This window comes from Rhea americana, unplaced genomic scaffold (assembly GCF_003343005.1).
Source record: "Rhea americana isolate MKP2758 unplaced genomic scaffold, rheAme1 scaffold_38, whole genome shotgun sequence".
In the NCBI taxonomy this organism is placed as follows: domain Eukaryota; kingdom Metazoa; phylum Chordata; class Aves; order Rheiformes; family Rheidae; genus Rhea; species Rhea americana.
Window position 1 is genome coordinate 1449703 of NW_028186512.1, and position 13966 is coordinate 1463668.

At 38.8% G+C, this 13966-nt stretch overlaps 1 protein-coding gene across 2 annotated transcripts in view; it reads left to right on the plus strand.

Annotated features, from left to right (window-relative positions):
* The first annotated feature begins 6 nt into the window (after window positions 1-6).
* NR3C2 (nuclear receptor subfamily 3 group C member 2) overlaps window positions 7-13966 on the plus strand; it is a 220806-nt gene continuing 206846 nt past the window's right edge. The window contains exons 1-2 of one of the 2 annotated variants that reach the window (XM_085313177.1): window positions 7-225; window positions 3219-4980. In XM_085313177.1, coding sequence (XP_085169303.1) covers window positions 3221-4980 — 1760 coding nt within the window. In that variant the 5' untranslated portion in view covers window positions 7-225; window positions 3219-3220. Of the gene's footprint in view, window positions 226-3205; window positions 4981-13966 lie in introns of those variants that run through there. The other variant, XM_085313176.1, reaches the window with a different exon arrangement.

The following is a 13966-nucleotide window of genomic DNA, read 5'->3' on the forward strand; positions in this document are numbered from 1 at the left end:
CGCCCTCGGCCGCGGGCTCCCGGCGCCCTGCGCTCGCGGCTGCCCGCCGGCCGGTCGTGAAGGAAGCCCGGGGGGAGGACGGGCGAGGGGGAGATACGGCGTTTACCGGTGCGGAGGCACTCTGTGAGGGCTGACGCGGCCGCCAGGTGTGTCAGCTGGAGGGTAAAACGTGTTTCCCGTTGTCGGGAATCCTTCTTTGGAGTGACCCCAAATGGAGGTGCGCAGGTAAGAGGGCTACGCACCGGCTGCGTGTTTTCATGAGTAATAATCCAGATTTTGCCCCAGGAAAAGTAGGAGAAGAGCCTGTGAGGGAGCGGAGCAGTGTTTTCTGCACGGTGGTGCCCCACGTAACGTGTGGCGAACGGAGGGACGAGCGTGTGCGCCGCTGGCCTTGCTCCGAGGCGGCGTGCGGCCCCCCGAGCCGCGGGCTGCAGCGCTGCTGCTGAGGGGGCCCTCGCGTCCCCCCACGGGCGCTTTGCCTGGCACGGCAGATTGGCAGGTGTCAGCCTGAAAGGCGGCTTCCCTTGTCAGGCTGCCTTCGCTGTAAGTCGTACTGCGCCGACCTGGACAAGGGAAAAGAAAAAGAATTGCGCTTGAAGATGAAACTTGGGTCTCCGGGGCTGTTTTGTGTTGGCAAAGTGGCTCACAGGCAAATGAAAGTTAAAGACGATTCATTTACAGGCAGTAGGAGTTAAGAAATGGGTGGTCACTTGAGCCATTGATGTAGATTTTTATAAACCTGGATTTAGTTCACGTTTTTGTGTTTCTAGGTGACCTTTTGGTTGCAGGGATACCAGGTGCCATTTAATTTTTATTTGACTRTTGCTGTGAAACTAGTTTCATGCCTGATTGATTGGAGACTTGGACTGCAAAGGACTGTGTTTGTTGATAAGTTTAGGGGTGAAATATCTAAGTCCCAAATGCTACTGTTCAAGTGCTTCTTGCAGGGGTTGGGGAAACCAGTGAGCTCATTATATAAGCTAYCTTTTACAAAACAGCAAACGCAAGCAGTCTCAGTTCTGATACATAGCATGTCTTCTGCTTTTGTTGTCCACGTATGTTTTAGGACACGGTCAAATTCACTTATTAGAGCTTAGTGGAAAGGCATGTCTGTGCAATGTGTGGAGTGCAGGTACTGCGGATAAACATGCTAGTCAAGTWCTAATAAGTTCTGCTTAAAGAAAAACAGAACAAAATCCTTATGCTATTGGCAACCCATGAGATGGTATTTCAGTTCTAGTATCCACTGAAACACTTCTKTCACTTAGAAGTGACAGAAGCTGACACTCCCAAGAAATCTCATTGCTGCTGCGTTCTGATTAATTGATATTTGTCATTTTGAACCTAACTTATATCAGGCCACAGAATAATCTCTCTCCTGATTTTTTTGATCCTCTCAAATACATTTACCAGACAGTACCTCTCTCYCACTGGAAGTTCAGGACCAGATAACTTTTTTTTTTTCCTTTTGATTTAACACATGTTTTTAAATACTGAAGTTTCAAAGCATGCTTTCCTATTGATTATGCTTGGAGTTTGAAATTTACTRTTGTACAAAAGATTAGGCAAGGCCCATGCAACAGTTTAATGTTAGGCCTGAAAATGGAATAGGGAATCTGCTTGTACTGTTCAGAGGATTGAAATTCATTTTTTTTTCCCTAATTCTAAGCCTTAACAAAGTTTCCTGGTTTTCAGAAGTGCTGGTCACTCACAGCTGCAATTGATTTCTCTAGGAATTAGCCTTGCTCAGCACTTAAATCAGGGGTAAGTGATTATCTGGGAGTGGCTTTATGTGAAAGTAGGCACTTCTGTCTGAAAATTTTAGGCTAGAGGAATGTGACTTGATACATACGATGATATTCTAATAAAACTTGTGCTTTAAAGGAATGTAGGCATAGGGCCATAGTTCTTTCTAACTAAATGCAAGAAGCATTCAAATCATTCATTTTAAGTTTGGGGGATTTAAAAAAAATTAGTTTTGCTTACAGGTTTATAAATTGTATTAAATAAAGGGATTAAACACTAAATTGAGCTGTAGAGCTGTTCAATATTTATTGAACAACTAACATTATAAAAGGAAAAAAAATATTATAAGCATTTGCATTTGAGTTTCTACAGTTGTAATACCATAAGCTAATAATACTTCAGGCTAATTCAGTAAAATCATATTTCGTTATCTATACGCTATTTTCAAAATAATGAAAGCTAGGTTATGCATTTTTCTTACTTCCTACAGTGAGTGACATGCTGAATAGAAGGGTTTTTTTTAGGGTCTTATTTAGAACAAAGTTTACTTTCTTTCATGTATTTTTTTCATTGGCTGCCGTGGAGGTTTGCAGAATTRTGGATCCATTTAATGCCTCTACATCCCCACCTAATTGCATTCCCTTTTTCCATGGCAAAAATGCTTGCCATTGAACTTTTTTACTGCTTCTTTCCCCACTCACCTCTTCCTTCCACATCTCTCCAGGTGGGCAAGGGCAAGTCAGAGCCTAGCCTCTTCGAACTACTGCTTTCTTTTAAAGCATCCTTTATTATACTGGGTGATTTAAAAAACAAAAACAAACAAACAAACAAACAAACAAAAAAAAAAAAACGAAAGAAGACCCCTTATCATACCAGCCTCTCTTACTTGTTTTGCAATCTTTATAACATGATAATGCAAGTTCTTTGGAGGAACAGAGTGAACAATGTCTGATTTCCATGGATTTTGTGTCCTGAGTACCACCAGCATGCCTACCTTTCAGTACCTCTCTAGTTTCCTTGTTCCTTCCTGCCTGGTACCTTCTTTTTTCCTTCCATGTCTCTTTGCAGCCACCTGGATGAGTGCCCAGGGCAGCATGCAGCACCGCTGGTGTTGGCCACAGGGCTGTGGCCAGCGAGGGTGGGCAGTTTTTGCACCAGCATTGTAGAGCTGTTCCTTCAGGGGGAGTAGGAATAGACAGTAATTCGGGTATTTTCTRACTACTGACTAGTCTTCTCTCAGAACTTGTAGAACTGTCATATCTGTGAAACCTTTTCTCTCAATTTGGTTGGAATTGAACAAATGGTTCAGAAATGATTGATGGGATAGGGAAAMAGGACTGGCAAGCAGCCAGACAGGGGGATAGACAGAATGAGCGGATATGCCTTATTTCCTTAGGAAATTAGGAAATTTCCTTAGGAAGTCGCACTTTGTCATATATTAACTTTACTTTTTTTGTATATGTCTTTGCTAGTTATGGAGACAAAAGGATACCACAGCTACCCAGAAGGCTTAGATATGGAGAGACGGTGGGGTCAAGTTTCTCAGTCTGTGGAGTATTCTTCTTTAGGTGCTGGAGAACAGACTGATGACAGTAACTATATGGAGATTGTAAATGTAAGCTGTGCTGCCGGCGCTTTTCCAAACAGCAGTGCTCAAGGAAACAACAAAGAGAAACCTGAACTACTCACTTGCCTGCAGCAAGACAGCAATCCGCCTGGTATTTTGCCCTCTGACATCAAAACCGAAACAGAGTCGAAAGAACTCTCAGCAACTGTAGCTGAATCTATGGGTTTATATATGGATTCAATACGAGATGCTGATTATCCCTATGATCAGCAGAATCAAGGGAGCCCAGGAAAGATATATCAGAATGTGGAGCAGCTGGTGAAGCTCTACAAAGAGAATGGCCATTGTTCTTCTCCCCTCCACAGCGCCAGCAGGCCCTTGAGGTCTTTGATGTCGGACTCTGGAAGCGCTATGAATGGTGGTGCCATGCACGCGATTGTCAAAAGCCCTATAATGTGTCAAGAGAAAAGTCCTTCGGGCTGTAGTCCTCAGAATATGACTTCCTCAGTGTGTAGTCCTGCTGGAATTAACTCTGTGTCCTCAACTACTGCTAACTTTGGGAATTTTGCAGTGCACAGTCCAATAGGCCAGGGAACTCCCTTGTCCTGCTCGCCTAACATTGAAAACCGGGGGTCCATGTTGCACAGTCCTGCACATGTTAGCAATGTAGGGTCTCCACTTTCTAGTCCTATAAGTAGCATGAAATCACCAATTTCTAGTCCTCCCAGTCATTGCAGTGTGAAATCTCCTGTCTCAAGTCCTAATAACGTAACTATGAGATCTTCTGTGTCCAGTCCTGCAAACATGAACTCAAGAAGCTCTATTGCCAGCCCTTCCAATGCCAATAACAGGTCCACTCGTTCTAGTCCAGCTGTTAGCACTGTGGGATCTTCTATCTGTAGCCCTGTAAACAATTCTCTGGGATTTCCTGCTTCTGGCACACCTGCTGGACCTAGCAGAAACCAAGACACTGTTCCTAGTCCAGAAACAAAAGAAAAAGGTGCTCAAGAAATCACATTTCCTAAAATGGAGGAAATGGAGAATGCCATCTCAAACAACAGTCAGATGAACCTTGTTCAGTTTATAAAACCCGAACCAGATGGTTCGTTCGGTAGTGCATGTATTGGAGAAAATAGTAAAATAAATTCTGATTCCCCATTTTCAGTACCAGTAAAACAAGAATCAGGTAAACATCCCTGTTCTGGTGCCTCTTTTAAAGGGAATCAAACAGTAAATCCTTTTCCATTTACAGATGGCTCGTATTTTTCTTTTATGGATGACAAAGACTACTATTCTCTTTCTGGGATTTTAGGACCACCTGTTTCTTCATTTGATGGAAATTGTGAAGGTAGTGGTTTTCCAAATCCAGGCTTGCCTGTGGGAATTAAACAGGAGCCTGACGACGGCAGCTATTATCAAGAAAACAGTATACCATCCTCTGCCATTGTTGGTGTAAATTCAGGTGGACAGTCATTTCACTACAGGATTGGTGCCCAAGGCACGATATCCTTGTCGCGGCCTGTTGCTAGAGAGCAGACCTTTCAGCACTTGAGCTCATTTCCTCCAGTGAGTACACTCGTGGAGACATGGAAATCTCATTCGGAATTGGCATCCAGAAGAAATGATGGGTATCCAGTTCTAGAATACATTCCAGAAAATGTGTCAAGGTGAGCAGACAAATTACTTCTTTCATATTACGTAAGCAAAGAGTGAGTTAAAATGGGGGATGGCTTGGTGTTTCTCAAGCTGGTGCATAGCTCTTTATGTTTGCATTTCAATTCTTGTCGTTTGAGTTGCTGACTTCTTCCTTGCTATATTTTATTCTGCTTTTAATAAAAACAAAATGCTCACTTTAATATTTAAAAAGAACATACTATATTCTATTGTTATTAGATTTGATAGTGTAGCTTTAGTATGTTTATGAGTTCTTRCTGCTATAAATATTGTTTTTCCCATAACAAGAGCTTAGTAAAATTGCTCTCGAGTGTACAATAATGGATATTCTTTCTTAGCTGGTGCTTCAAAGTGTTGTACCTCAGATGAAATGTTGAAATGAGTATAAGAAAATGATAATATCAGAAATCTATTTTTGTAAGGATGCATGGTTAAAAGTTTGTACCAGGCTTCAACTGGTTAAGTTTAAAAGCTAAACCTCACAAGCCTGTGGCAACATATTATTTCTGTATTTTAACTGTAGGAACATTTGGTTTGTATATATAGAAAAATGCCTCCAGAAGGAGGAAGGCTGTTAAAACTTGATGCATTTGAAAGGGATAAATGGATGATCTGATCTCCTCACTTTTGATGAAAGAGAAATGTGCAAGTGTCATTTGAATTTGTGTTTCTTGTCCAATTCATGGAAGCGTGCACTTCTTCAACAAATGGATGTTCGTGTATTTTATATAAGACACTTTCATAAACTATCTAGTTTCGTAATCGATATTAAAAATTATTAAATGTATCTGAAAACATGACTGAGTTACAATACTTACATAACCTCTTCATGTGTCAAAGTGACTCACCAAGATTTTTTTTATTAAAGCTCAGTGAAATGGCCAATAACAGAATTTGCATTTACTTTTTCCGAGTCTTTTGTTCTTATCAAAAGATTTGTTCTTATCAGAAGATACATGACTGTCCTCAGTGAATGCAACTTCTACTTTATTCTTGGAGAAGGGGGAGGAGGATGTATGTCTGAACAAAATAGCTGCTTCCATATCTGTATGGTTCAGAAGATTTCAGAAAAAATAATATTGCATTGAAAAACAGACTGTGAAATAATGGTGCTTTTGAAGGTGGAAAATAGTCTATCTAGAGTTTGTAGGAGGAAAAAAAAGACTTAAATATTTTCATTTTATATTCAGACRGATAGAGGAAACATGGAAACATGACAAAACATGACCAGTATCTCTGCATTCACCTTACAGTTTTCCAGGTCATATTTCACTTTTGATTGGGCTATATCAAATACAATCTATGAAGAATGCACTTTAAAAGTATGTCTTTTTGAACTTGAAATGCCTTTATCTCATCTTCATGCTAAACAAGGCATGTAACTGGGTGTTTATTATGAGCCACATTTGCTTAAAAAATATTTCCTGGATTGAGGAAAATGAAGCTGCCACTTCTTTTTACTATTTTACCTGATGAAATTTTCATAAATTGTGTTATTTGTRTAGCATAAAAAGCTCAAAAAAAGACTGATGAAATGTCTGAAGATGAAGAACCAATATTTTACAGACTTTGTTTYGAGCACTGTTACTTGTGCAAGTAGGTGCTGCCATCCGTGAGAGCTCTTGTATGAGTTGGTACTGCTCACACTGAATTGAGGTTGTCATCTGTTACAGGGATAGGCATAGTAAATGGGAAATATTGGTAGGAGCATGGTTATTAATACATACTTTTTAATGACAGTTTCTTATAAGGCTTTTGAAACAGTATCTTCTGACCTGATACTAGTTTGTGATAGCTCTTTTCATCTGCTTGCCTCTAAACCAATAAATGGATAAACAGTGTCACGGAATTATAGAATCAGTAAGGTTGGAAGGGACCTCTGGAGATCATGTAGTCCAACCTCCCCACTCAGCAGGGTCACCTAGAGCATGTTAGACAGGGTTGCATCCAGGCGGGCCTTGAAGATCTCCAGAGAAGGAGACTCCACCACCTCTCTGGGCAACCTGTGCCAGTGCTCCATCATTCTCACAGGGAAGAAATTCCCCCTCACGGTCAGGCGGAACTGCCTGTGCTTCAATTTCTGCCCATTACCTCTTGTCCTGTCACATGGGACAACTGAAAAGAGTTTGTCCCTGTCCCCTTGACAYCCTCCCTTCAGGTAAGATCCTCCCTCGGTCTTCTCTTCCCGGAGCTAAAGAGGCCCAGCTCGCACAGCCGTTCCTCATAGGGCAGATGCGTCATACGACTTAATATAACTGTACTTTTCCAAAATCTTTGTTTAAGCGCATGTGTTTTAGATATGCAGGTGAGTGCAGCTCTTTCTGTGATCCAGACACTGAAATTTTCAGKGCTGAGAGCTATTGCTGCACATCTGTGGAATCCTGTTTAGATGATGGAGATCTGCAAGGTTACAACATTTCAGACATCCTGATCTGTATTTCAGATTAGGACATGTGTCATCGTTTCAAATCTGTAACTCAGCCCTATTATTTAAATAAATGTTGCTGTTAATTTGCTTGATAATGGCTTTGTGTTAACAGGTACAGCTGGAGACCTGTGCTAAACCCTTAAAAATTTCAAAATATTTTTTTTTGTAGAAGTCATTTTAGTTTTGCAGATTTAAAAGGCAAGTAAACTTTCAGATGCATTTAAGTAAGAGTAAGAAATAGTTTGTAGAATTATATAGAGAACATCATTTGGTTTTCTTTGTATTTGCTACTATGGATTGTTTTCATAGAAATAATCGCAAAGAAAAAGTGATTGTTTGAACCAAAGAAATAAATCACTCTTCAAAGAGAGCAGATATCCATTCTGAAATTTCTCTACTTGATGAGGCAAGTCATAAAGACTTAACATAGGATGTCATACATGCAGAAGCTCGTTCTTGCTAATGAGTGTCAAATTCAACTTTACATTTGTCTTTATTTGTTTGTCACATTCTATCTAAAACACAGAAAGCATACATAAGTTTGTTCATGTTCCAAGGTGTTGTGATAAGCCAAACATAGTTTAAAGCTATGYTAGACTCAACATCTTGAGGTGGGTTTCAACCATCCCATGTCAATATAGTGTTGGAGTTAAAAAGTCTTCCTTCATGTCGTCAGGATTGCATCTCTGAACACTTTGCATCCAAGCCAAATCATCATTCGTTCAAATGCTTTTTTTCCTGACATAAGTCAATCATATCAGGAGTCAGATGTTTTGGAAACTTTTAAAGTATATGATTAGCCCTTCAAAATCTGCAACAGAAAGTTAGGATATCCTAAATCTTCTCTTCCATATATCTCTTTTTTTTTTTTTTGGCAGAGTTATTTTCTGAAACTTGATGTTATACCTTAATCTGCTTCTATTTTACAGTTTATATGGTGAAAAGGATTGGGTACTGCCAGGAATGAAGAAGTTTCATCTTGAGAATATTGAGAATATTACTGTAAAGAATTATTTTTTTTCTATAGATGTCAAGTTTTATTAAATTGGGGTTTTCATGAGTTATGCTTGCTGATAGTGTCTCATAAGCTAAGTATAGGTATTTAAAATGCCTTGCTACTGTACTGACTGGCCCTAGAACCCACTGTCAGCTAGAGTATTTTCTTTTCCTCCTTCAGTTACTTTTTATTTGACTTATACAGTCTTTCTTTTTAAGGTACTGGTAACTTTTTATTATTTATAATGTTGCAACTTAGTATTTGAGAACCGGAGTCTCTGAAGCAAAAACACATTCCCTTACTCCCTTAAGTTTTTCTTATGCTAATTTGCATGAAGAGCATGTCTTTTTCTCTGAAGGATTTTAAGTTTTATTTTTAATAGGGTGAATCATACCTGTGTGTCTGTGTATAGATTTCTTTCCTCTCCCCCTCCCCCCAGTGAATGACATTTCTAAAGAATAATGGTTTATAAACTAACTAATAGCAAAGTCAGCTTGAAAATAAGGTATGTGTGATTGTGTATTGTCATTGGCAGATATCACATTAAGGTGATTGGTCGTCTGAGTCAGGATACAATCCTAAGACTCATGATAGTGCTAATTATGTAATTTTCAAAATGGCTTAGGAAAATGTCATGGTTGCTTGAAACAACAGTAAAAATTGAGGAGGATGACCTTTCTGCTGCATTAGTTCTTACCTAAAGCTTTTTTGCAAATATGCCTTTTCCCTCTAATTTCCATATCAACTCATGTATGTATGCACACTCACTTTTTTCAGCAGTTGAGGTGGTAACGAAGGGCTGATATTTGTCCTGTTGTTTCTTCATAGTATTTGCAATTTGATGGTATTGAAATTTGGTATATTAGATCAATAGTAAGTCTCTTTCTGTATTACGAGGGAGCAGAGCTGCAGTCAAGCTCTGCTGTGGGAGAAGGTGGGCCAGCTGGTGGATCACTTTGCCCAGGTGTGGAGTGGCCCTGAATGCAGCTGTCCCACTGCAGATGCTTTCCGTAGGCTTAGGGGCAATGTTCATGCACACATATGCATGCAAGTGTGTGAGTAAAGTGGAGTTTGAGTGGGTAAGCCTTGAAAAAAGTAAATACAGCTTTTGTGCCTGTTGCCTTTTTGAAGACACTGTGCTGAAGTGAGGAGGAAGATGCATCGTCCCCCAAAYCTTCTTCTCTCCTAGGCTCTCTGCRCCTGCAGAGTTGCACCCAGGGAGGAGGACCTCTGGTAAAAGGTATATCTGCTTCCCACAAAGGCCTGGGAAGATCAATGTGCAGAGGTTTCCCTGTCTGCRGAGGTGTTTTGGTGGGGGAAGTGCAGGCCACTGCAAATACAGAGGATTGCTTGCTCAGACAGTTGACATACAAAAACAGAATGGATTTTTATTTTCTAATTATTCAGCAAAACTTGAGTTCAATACCTTTTCAAATGTTGTGTTTTTAGGTGTTTTTTCCTGATCATGTAAGGAGTGTTGTGCCTTTTGCTGAGCTGGCAGATATTTTTCTATTTTTTTCATTGTTTTTAATATTAAAGATCTCTTTCCCCTGACCTCCTGAATTTGAAAAAGAAATAAAATTACCTYGAAGCCCATTTTTTCCAGGTGGAACATAACTGTATGTCTTAGATTCTAGACGAGTAAAAGAATCTAAYTCCATGCTTAAATGTAAGCTTGTGATTAAGTGTTGTTTGGAGCATGGATAGTCTTAAATGATTTAAGGTTTAAAGTTATACAGGTTCCTAAATAGTTATTTCTGTTTGAGAGCCTGTTGGTGGAGGTGAGGCATGAAGTATTTTTGTTTTAGTACAGAATCGGTAATGCAGTTTGTGATGAATTCACAAAATTGACATGCATTCTTATCTTAAAAATTTACTATTTTAGCATAAATTGCATGTAATTATTAATAATTATATTGTTGCAGTTGTTACAATGCAGACCAGGAAATTGTTCTTAAAAACATTGTTACGTTATATTTTAGAGTCTAATTTAAATTTATTAAAGTTAGTTGAAAGACTGACTTCTTAAGATTTATGGTCAAATCAAGTGAACACATTGATAAGTGTTTTCAGGAGCTTCTTACACCTGTCTGTTCAGGCGCTATTGATACAGGTCAGGACACTTCTTGCTTTTGCTGTGCAGTCCAGCATCTGCAGACAGAACTCTGTAGTGCGTTCTAGTTCCTAAGGAGGCAGGATCAGCAACGTAAACCGTACTTGCAGCAGTCCAGAGGAAAGGAAGGGGGGGGGGGAAGACTTTGTTTACGTGGAACCTTATCTGACTTGAATGGGTGATTCTGGTTAAAATCTGATTTCAGGCTATTGCAAGCATTTTTGTTCTGTGTTAACTCTATGTTAAATATTAGCTAGAATAGTCACCTATCAGAATCATACCTGCCAGAGAGATAAAGGTCTAGTAAATATTATTTTTAGAATTTATGATTGACCTTGACCTCTATTTACTGATGGACTTTATGGGAAAAATACCAAACTGTTAAAATATTCTCCATGCTCAACAGGATTGTTCTCCCTCCTTGAGCTTCCCACAGATTTACTGTGCAATTTTTTTCATCAATAGTTCTGTCATTCTGCAGGCCATAGCTTTAAATCTGTACTTTTTTTTGATTTGAAAAGTAATGCTTATTTTTGTAGTTTTATGTATAACTTCATTAGTTTCTGATGCTTGATAGAAGTTCCTGTTTTATCAGAATTATAAATGTGTATCTTTATCTCTCGTTGAAAAGGTTACAAGTCTGTGTTAATATGYCAGGCCAAAAGGTCTGAATGTTCTCCTTAACGTATCAGCTTGTATTTGTAGCCTCGTACTTTCTACAACCTTGTTGTCGTTATTTTGTTGAGATTGCTCTGTTTTGTAGGTTTTATATAGGTATTCAAGATTTGTGTAATGTATCTTTCAAAAATGACTCCTACTGGTGCAGTATTTTCCCTTAAAAGTATATGCGTAAATCTACTACTGTTGCATGCAGGGAAAAAAAACCATGTTCCTGGAAGGTATGTTTCATAAATGAGTGCATCTCTGAAATCTGTGAAAATATGAGATTCATTATAAAATCTTTATGCTGTTATTCAAGGGATTGTTTCTTTATTTGTGCAAGATCAGTAATGTGTATTACTGAAACTTATATACCAATATGTACTACTAAATGTTGTGAGACTTGGCTGTTGGAAATCAGTTTGCCATACTTGCAGCAGTACTTGATTCTGATAATAGTTGATAGTTTCTTTGCTTTTATATTAATTGTACTGATATAGAATCTCAGTATATTATCTTCTTTTGACTGTTTTCCGAAAAGCACCAATTTGTGAGCAGATTTCAAAATATGCAAACAGAAGAAATTTTGATTATTAATATTATGCTGAAAATATAGATTAGCCCATTTTAATGGGGACTGGAAGACATTGATTCTGAAGTATGTACTATGTAAGAATGTTCCTCTTCTATATTATGGGATATCTATTGCAATTATGCAGGTAAGTATGCATACGGATTTTTGCAGTAATATCGATAATCATGCAGTACTCATACTGTCTGCAGAGGGAGTAAATTGTTAAGTTCTGATTCAATAAACAGTCCTTATTCAGTAAGCACTTAGCATTAATGGAACCTAAACATGCTCGGAAGTGCTCTGCCCAGCTGAATCTGATTTCTATGCATACATTGGTGCTCTGCTGAACTGAGGCTTGACTAGAGATTGCTGTTGGGTTTCATTTGTGGTTTAACAATGTATTGGTTTTGGTGGCAAAATACACTGTTAGGCAATGTCTAGCTCTGTTCTTGCCATTTATTTAGGTATACAGTACGTGCATGAGTGAGAGCTGGATCAGTTTTCTGATCCAGTTTATTTGGAAGCTATAACTGACTGGAAGCTTTGGAAGCTAAAAACTGACATGTCATTGCAGTTTAGTGTACAGTGTCATCCAATGTAGGCATGAGAACAAACTAAAGGGATGGAAAGGGCTGTCAAATGTGAGCATGCATTGATACTAAAGAAAATATATTGTAAATATGTTATCTCAGTGTTTGTATTTTCAGGATATGCTTTGAAAGACAAGATTCTGGGGCTTTTTTTTGTTTGTTCTATTGTAGAGGTATTTTGTCTTTTAAAATAGCTGTAGAAACTAGAACTAATAGTGGGCTGATTACAGTCAAAATTCCTTAGAGAAAACAGTGAAGTGCTGTGATTCCAAGTTTAAGATCTTGGAGGTCAAAAATACCTCCATTTAGGATGGATATAGAACTGTAACTCTGGCAAATGTGTCTTACAATATGGTTGTATAAGGGTGATAAAAATGGTCTGACAGTGAAGCTAAAAAGGGTTAATGAAAGCCAGGTATTAAACATATCTAAGTTCAGTAATTTTATCAGTTCTGTCATGCAGCTGATCGCGAGAGAATTCTTGGTGCTCATCATGTGAGTTTAACTACGGTTGTCTTCGAGAGATCTGTAGAGAAAAAGCAAGGAGCATTTCCATTGCATATCCAAGCACTCATTTCAGCACTGTTCTTGGACATGTTTGGATGCATCCCAAATAGACCATTGCAGGATTTTACTATTTGCTGTCACAGTTGTGCAAAATGCAGTGGAAGGTCACCGTTTACAGAATCCTTGCTAAAGCCCTGTTCTTGCCTTTCCTGCCTGAGCCATATTGGTTCTGCTGTTGGAAGAGACACGCTGACCTTGGAGGAAGGGCTATTTTTTGACTTCAGTTACAGGGGTCAGGAAGTCCCTATTTATCCACGCCAGGAGTTCCCAACTTAGTTTGCTCCAGTGCCACTACTGGCAAGAGCAGTGGGAACAGCTTCTGGCTTTGTGCCATGCTCTGCACATGGTTAGGAGGAGACACTCTGTTTGGGGAGCATTCCCTTAACACTTTGAAGCAGAGTGCTTTGATAATACGCATGCTTTTGTTTGGGAAACCCTGAGATTTTACAAAACGTAAGACTTGATTTACTTTTGAAATAAAGTTTTCAAATAAACCGTCCCTACAAATGATGGTTTTGCCCCCCCCCTTTTTTTTTGCAACTGAGGTTTACTAATGTGACATAGTTAACACATTAATGTGACTTAAATATTTAACAATATTTTCTGAAAGGATGTGATCTGGATAGTTGTCTTTTTCTGCTTTATTGAAATCGGTGTTGTAGGATTTTAAAAAGTGCTGTTGATAATTCTGAGCTCTTAAATATGTAACTTTGTTTCTGTCCTGTAGGTGAACAAGTATTTTGCACAACATTGTTTCTTGATTGAGTTGTACTATAGCAGTAATTTGCACAACATTGTTTCTTGGTTGAGTTGTGCTGTAGCAGAAGTTCCCAGACTGTAGGTAGCTCACAAGAGAATAACTTGCAGTTGAGTTTTATTTCTTTATCTTAATCCGTGAATTAAGCTCCTGCAGTTACATTAGAATGTTTGTTAGCTGTTGACTAAATTAAGTCTCTATAAATCTGTAATCTATAAACAGCAATGCTGCATACGTACCTCAAAAAAAAAAAAAAAAAAAAAAAAAAGTGATAGCTTAAATTTTTGGAGGTG